The sequence below is a fragment of the Etheostoma spectabile genome, chromosome 14 (genome assembly GCF_008692095.1).
Source record: "Etheostoma spectabile isolate EspeVRDwgs_2016 chromosome 14, UIUC_Espe_1.0, whole genome shotgun sequence".
Taxonomy (NCBI): Eukaryota; Metazoa; Chordata; class Actinopteri; order Perciformes; family Percidae; genus Etheostoma; species Etheostoma spectabile.
Genome location: NC_045746.1, coordinates 21,203,617 through 21,211,324, shown reverse-complemented (window position 1 = coordinate 21,211,324; position 7,708 = coordinate 21,203,617). Strand labels below are relative to the sequence as shown.

The 7,708-nt window shown below is 40.7% G+C and overlaps 1 protein-coding gene across 3 annotated transcripts in view; it reads right to left on the bottom strand.

Annotated features, from left to right (window-relative positions):
- col22a1 (collagen, type XXII, alpha 1) overlaps positions 1-7,708 on the bottom strand; it is a 99,729-nt gene that overhangs the window by 49,938 nt on the left and 42,083 nt on the right. For all 3 annotated transcript variants that reach the window (XM_032534839.1, XM_032534840.1, XM_032534841.1), the window contains 4 exons: positions 3,427-3,480; positions 2,163-2,216; positions 2,013-2,066; positions 1,865-1,918 (listed from right to left, as the gene is read on the bottom strand). In XM_032534839.1, coding sequence (XP_032390730.1) covers positions 1,865-1,918; positions 2,013-2,066; positions 2,163-2,216; positions 3,427-3,480 — 216 coding nt within the window. The remainder of the gene's footprint in view (positions 1-1,864; positions 1,919-2,012; positions 2,067-2,162; positions 2,217-3,426; positions 3,481-7,708) is intronic.

Here is a 7,708-nt window from a genome sequence, read left to right as displayed (position 1 = left end):
TAGCAGTCATTTTAACAACGTTTTAGCTATGGTTGTTTGATTGCTAACATTAGCTCATTGCTAATTTGTAGTCGTCTCGTGTACTTGTCTTAAAGTGACGCATGCGCAACTCAAATCTGCACTCGACTTCCATTGGGGAGTGACTGCGTTATCTCAAATCCTGTTCACTGTTCAGGTCACTACTTCAGTGGATAAAATTGTTCGTAAAAGTCCTTAAATTGTTTTCGGGACAAGGCCATGGCTGATAGCTAGCTTGTCTTGTTGTTCAACATTCTGTCAAATTATTTTTACTGATTGCCAACTGTACACAACATTATTGACTTTGGATCTTGCTAGCATGGCGATAGCTTTCTGGTTTGTAGCTTAGCGGACTATAAATATCTCCCGTTGCTAAGGGAAGCAAGTCGTATCTAAGGTCCTTCCTATTTCCTGGAGGAGTGAACAACATTTGCATTGCATAAGAACCTTATAGGATGGGAATGATTGCTCCAGGTATTAGTCAAACCATCAGGTGTAACCAGGGAAACAGAGTTACTGTTTGTTAAAACTTTAGATTACAATTGTAAAGTTAATTAATTTGAAAATATGTTATTTAGCAAGTGACCATGGTATGAGCGGGTTAAGTCCCTTCAAGGTGTCCATTGTCAGGCATTGGTTCGTCCATTAATACCTGACAATGGACACCTTGTCGGGCATTGACCCTCCCTTATTAACTGAGTTGACACAGAGATCAATATTTGAAAAAGGGAAATAAAAAAACACCTTGGAGCACCATATTATGCATATGGAGATATTTAGGTTTTTCTGGGTACTATTACAAGGTAGTGGTGGCATAGGGGTTAAGGAAACATGCTTGGGACCAGCTTGTTGCTTCAATCCCCAGACCGGCGGGACCGCCGAAGATTTGACCGAAGAAAACCCAAGAATACACCACAAACCCAGACGTAGTACTGAAGGACAATGAAAATTAAGCAGAAGTACGTAAGAGGACGGAGCCCGTCTGCTGGTTGGTCCCACACAGTTCAGATTTCTGTGTGTTTTACTGCTGCACACATTGCTGATTAGAGCAGTGACAGTGAAACAAAATAGTACAGTTTTTGCCTCCACTGTCTAAAAACTCAGGACTTTTACCAAATTTAGGGTCACGTTTGAAAAACAGTAATTAGTGGATAAAGTTGCTTTTTTTGTAATGTGAAAAGAGCCTAGATTAAAATGCATACAGCATTCTGCCAGAATGAGTACATATTAAGCATACTACGGCTATTATCAGTGCATTCATATATAACAACACTGTTTGTGTGAGTGTATCCTAGACACGGACATGGATATTAAATGCCTAAACTGGTAAATATAATAAAATGTATCTTGTGGGCATTTTTTTGCCCCTCCATCATGTTTTTTAGCATTCTGAGATTTTTTACTTGTTTCCCCCTTTCCCACCATTCAAACACTGGCTAAAACCAAAACATTGAGCTGAAAGACACTAAATAGTCCCATAGGTCACTTGGATGGCTCACCTGGTAGAGCGCATGCCCATATATAGACGTTTACTCCTTGATTTACAGCCCTTTTTCTGCATGTCTTTCCCCCTATCTCTCCTCCCTTTTACAACTTCAGCTGTCCTATATGAATAAAGGCCTAAAATGCCCAAAAACACAATCTTAAAAAAAAAAAATAGCTGAGAAGATTTGGGTGATCATTCTCTGTGAGTTTTGTCTCTCTAAGCGACTTCTTTTCAACACACATGGTCATATACGCACATGTTTTGTATGGTGCAGCTTTAAAGCGTCGCAGACAGTTTGGTCACTGTGAGCACGGAAGGCAAAAAAAAGAAAAGAAACATGATTCTAAAGGTCATACTGACCATGGCACCGTCATTTCCAGGAAGTCCATCCAGACCGTCTTTACCGGGAAGACCCTGCAAAGATCAGCGAGGAAAACGTTGACGCTGAGTGATGTGAAGTACCATTGCCAACAAATGCTTTTATTTTGGGAATGACAGGCCAACTCACAGGCTTCCCAGGCTCTCCGTGTTTGCCCGAAAATCCAATCTCACCGGGTAGACCCTTCGTGAAGAGAGACGGAGTATTAATGCGTTTATTGGCAAAACTAAGGATCACATTTATGCATGACTGTGTTCTGATCAGCGCCGGGTCACTTACAGGAGGTCCAGTGTGTCCTTGGATACCTGGTGGCCCAGGTGGACCCAGAGGACCCTGCAAAATAAACACCGCAACATCAGTAAAAATGTAGGCTACAGTATATCGCCCGATCATAGGGCTGGGCAACAATTAAATATGATAATTTACCGTCTTTCAATGGAATCGTATCGTGATCAAATCATATTTTGAGATGTCGTGTTATGCAATTACGTCGTCTAAATTGATAATTACAAGCACATACATGAAATAGTTTGATGACTATTTATTACAAATCTCATTGTAAAAGATATTTTGTGAAAGCACCAATTGTCAACACCATAATATCATCTCAATATCGACATTGTATGTATATTTTCTAATGTCGATATTCAAGAATATCATGATATTACATTTTTCCCTTTTGCCCAGCCCTACTTAAGATCACCATTTCATGAATATACACTTATAACGTGGGCTTTTTTGAAGGTATCTATATTTTTGGCTAAAAAAAGCAATATGTTTGTGTAACACTTTATCCTAACCATCGCTAATAAATGGTGAATTGATAGTTTGTTCAATTTAAGTAAATAGTTATTTTACTAACTAACAACAAAATGATAACCAGTAATGTTTGCTAACGATTAGCTATGTTATAATTAATGGTATTTTAACAGATCATTGTTTCTCATATCATAACAGTTGATATATTTTATACAGTATATGTAAATTATGATTAAGAAATTGTCAATGAACATGATTTGAATGGCTACAATAAAGTTGCATCTGCTGATTGTACTACCTTGTTAATGGTTAATAAAGACTTTGTAAAGCATCTGTAGACATTATTTAGATCACCACAAAAAAAATGTCATGTGGCCACATTAATACTTGCCTTGTTTTCTTGACAATTACGTTCAATACACATATTCAGATTTGCCCCGAGCGTTGTATTCATCATGTACTTTGTAGAGACAGTGTGCATTGGTACGGGCGAGCGGCCAATAGAGGGGGTTATTACAGCACTGTTTAGATAGCTCGCTCAACCTTGAACACCACTTGAAGACAGGTGTGTTTCTATTTTGCTTCAGGGAGCAGTTTGGGAAATGAAATGACGTAACATGCTGGTTTTTAATCTAGCCTGTTTATTTCCCCTCCAGCGGAGACACCCCTGAGAGAGCAGCAACTCACATACTGAGCAACTGATATAATTACGAGGTCATTTTAAACATGTGAATTACAAATATGTGTGTGTTGTATATGGTGCGTTTTGTGAAAATGTTCTCACCGGGGGTCCGGGAAGCCCATCCACTCCAGGCAATCCACTTTCACCTTTCTTTCCCTGGAAGACAACATTCAAATTCAATTAAAAAAACCAAACAAAAATGAAAAGACATCCAAAGCATGAGCTTAGCCGTTTCTAAGGACTACTACTGAGGACGTTGGAGACATTCGAGACAGGTCTCATGACTTCCATTTTGGGAGGTTTAGAAACTCAAAGAGATTTTAACATTTTCTTTGAACCCTTACTCACATAGTTTCATTTTCTTAGGTCCATTCCTCTATTTTATTATGATTTAGGCTTTTTCAACAGAATTTGGCAATTTCAAAACATTATTCATTGTTTAGCTTTTATTACGCCCATTTTAACACGTAAAAAATGATCATGTCGTAAAGATGGGTGGAAGTCCTGCAACTTGGTATACCTTTTGGTAGATTACCACTTAACATTCGGAAGGCTACTTTAAGTGTTACTTTAAGAACTTGGTATGGATCTCTGTTATTTCTCTGTAAAGGAAATATATTGCCAAGTAAAATACTTTAGACCTTTAAACCCAATTTAAAAAAATTGCACTGTCACTGAACATTTTAGCCTAATCGAAGAGCAATGGATCTTTTTCATGTTGACATGTCAAAGTAGGAAAAGCATCATTGATGGCATTGACTTAGCACAGACCCTGGTATTGTGCATGCTGACTCACTGAAGTAGCTTACTGGGACACTTCTTGGAATTGAGCCATCTTTAAGGTTATCAGTTTCAGCTGTGCTTTTCCTACTATACAAGTCAAAATGTCTGCTGTGAAAAAGATCCATTGTATTTCATGGTGTGTGTGTAACAATGATGGACAATTGTGGCTGACGTGGACTCACTGGATCAGCTTTAACATTTTTGAAGTGGCTACTATAGACAACCATCTCTAATATGGCCTTCACATTATCAGATTTTTTCACAATATGCTGGAATTCCCTTCAGAAAAAAAAGGCATTTTTTTAGCTTGACTTTTGGTCCCAAACCCGAGTCTGTCATGATGCCATCATGGCAGCCCCTCCCTCTCCCTGTTTGTTTCCCTGTTTGGGATCCCTCATGTTTCTCCCTCCTCTCTGCCTCCTAGTTTCCACCGATTGCTGAACGTCTGCGGATCTCCTCCAGAACGGCGGTGGAGTCATTAGGTTTCCATTAAAGTCAATGGGTGTATTTCCATTGACTGCAGAACAGTTGCATTCCAACTCCGTCCCAACTCCGTCCCATCTCCGTCCCATCTCTGTCCCATCTCTGTCCCATCTCTGTCCCAACTCTGTCCCAACTCCGTCCCAACACCGTCCCAACACCGTCCCATTTCCGTCCCAACTCCGTCCCATCTCCGTCCCAACTCCAACCCATCTCCGTCCCAACTCTGTCCCATCTCTGTCCCATCTCTGTCCCAACTCCGTCCCAACTCCGTCCCATCTCCATCCCAACTCTGTCCCAACTCTGTCCCAACTCCGTCCCATCTCCATCCCATCTCCGTCACAACTCGGTCCCATCTCCGTCCCATCTCCGTCCCATCTCCGTCCCATCTCCAACCCATCTCCGTCCCATCTCCGTCCCATCTCCGTCCTGACTCCGGTGATCCGCCACCATCCGGAGCAGATACGCAGAGCTTCTGTTTCTATTTTTGCCAGATTCTGGAGAGCAATTCATCAGCAACTCAGCACACGGCAGAAACAAAATTAAACATCCGGTTGATTTTCCAAATAAAATATCTCCCTGCGCTACACCTTGAAAACACAGCACAGAGTTGTTCCCCCTCTACTCCTCTGGGTGGAAACAAACTGTTGTTTTTGTGGTTCTACTCTACGTGAATTCGAGAGATCTCGTGGGTCCTCGTGACTTCAGCTGTCTGTCGTGGCCGCAGCCGCTCTGCAACAAATCCGGACCTGGTGGGTGTTGACATGGAGCCGACGCGCAGAGGAGCCGACACGCAGATGTTCTGCAACCGGTGGAAATTGGGGGGGGTGTCTGTGAGTTGTGGGCGTGGCTGCGCCAGGTGAAGCTCATTCCCTAATCTTCCCCCAGCAGTACTTGACCCTTGTGTTGTCTTCCCTTTCGGGACCCTCTCATGTCCCTCGGGTCAAATTGACCCGTAACATATTTGGGGTTTTAAAAACAATACAACAATAAAACAATAAAATTTTACTTCATAATCTATCAACAAATATTGTCTTTATAGCTATTTCAAACAATTGAGATAACATACAGTATACACTATGTTTAGGGAATGCAATCAGTCTCTACTAGAACACAATTAAAAATGGAAGAGGGATTCGTTTTTGTCATAAGGTCATAATTCATGTTAAAAATCCACTATTGAAAAAACATAAGTGGTCTTATCCAGAATAATTTTCTGAATTGAGTTAGTAATACATGTTTATCACAGAAAATAAGGCAAGACTGTTGATTTTCAGCTACAAAAATGTAACTTGTACCAATTTTCTTCTTCTAAAAGTTTGAAATGGGTCAAGTTGACCCGAATACCATACAAGGGTTAAGGCCAGCTCTGTGATCCACTCGTTGCCCGATTGTTCAGTCTACTTGCGTGGTACAGGAGCAACGCAGCGTAGACAACTACTACAAATAATGTCCATGTCCAGATATATCTGTCTCTGCAGCCATTTCAATCCAACAACAGGAAATAACAGTCGCAGACTTTTTTTTTCTGTGCCAAAATGTCTTCGTGGTGTTGGTTCTTACACAAAAAAAAACGCCTCTAAATGGGTATAATGGTACCAACATTTTATTAGTAATGCGTTTTATTACTGCGTTACAGCAAAGAAGGAATACTATAAATGCGTTACTTTCGATACTTGTAACTCCCAACACTGCTCGCCAATGCATGGTTTTTAGCAAACAAAACAAATGATGGGGGGGGCAGTAGCTCAATCAGTAGGGAATTGGGTTGTATGGTGGAGGATTGGTGGCAGGGCACTGCCAAGGTACTGAGTGCAGAGTGAAAAACATTGTAATTTCCCCTTAATAAAGTATACATTATGATCTTCGGCTGCGGATCACTTGGGAATGTATTATAGACTGCAACATCAAGATCATGAAAGCACATTTTCATTTTTCATATTAATGTTAAATAACCTCATAAAGTGAAATTTTCATGCAATGGGACCTTTATTGAACGTCCATTACATTCAAGCCGTTGCCAAATGAGCTAATTAAGACTATCAGCTCCACACAACTCTCTGTCATCATGTTTTATTAATCCTCTGTGTCCCCCTTGGCTACTAGCAACTGCATGGGAGGAGGTGCGCGGTCACGAAAGGCTTGTATCATGTGGACGGTGTTGTCATTACTCAGAATTCTTCATGGCGGCGGCAGAAACTAGACACAACAGCTTTGAAGAGGAAATGATTTCTGTGGATACTAGGTTTTGGTCTTCCGTTCCTGTCACATTTAAAAACATCTTTCCAAAAAGGGACCAATACGTGTACTTTCCTTAATAAATGGTGATGTTGCAGCAAAGCAGTATGCATGATTCGTGTGTTGGATATGCAAGATTTTCTCCTCAAAAACTTTCCAAAAAGAAAAATCCTGGCACTTTAACAATTTAATAATCTTTCTGTTTCTGTGTTTGCTGGTGCTGTCCACTGCATCCCTTCCAGTTCCCATCTGACTCAGGCTGCCATCAGCTGTCTATAAATAAGGATGGAAGTGAATGGACAGGCTCAGAAGCCATGACACACACGACTGATGAGAGCTTTGCTGCAGTTTAGGTGAGAGTGGCTCAATCTATACCAACTCAAGCATCCAGCCAACTCTATCAGCTGTGGCAGCAGCGGAGACCAGCCTATTATCACCGCTCTCAGAATACGTTCTACCCTTCTCTCTCTCTCTCTCTCTCTCTCCCCGTGCATCTTCAGATGAGGTATAACTGGGCAAAAACCTGGAGGAAGTAGGCCAGGCTCCTCACCATCTGTATTTTCTTTTTTCTTCTTTTTGTGTATTCATGGGGCTGTAAACCCAAAGGGCTGTTAAATGCTCTAGCAGGACCTCCAGTCATAATAAAATATAAAAGCAAAGCTGCCCAGTGAAAGGTTATCGAAATATCGTAAAATCTGAACCCAATAGGATCTCTTTATTCATAATAACCCTTGTGTTGTCTTCCCGCCAAAATTGAAAATCAACACTATGCTTTTTAATGTTTTTAACTTTTTCTTACGTTTTTGTCCCTTTTTTCAACACTTTTTTCAAGTTTGTCACTTTTTTTGATGTAACACTAACTTATTAACTTTAGTTTTACAGT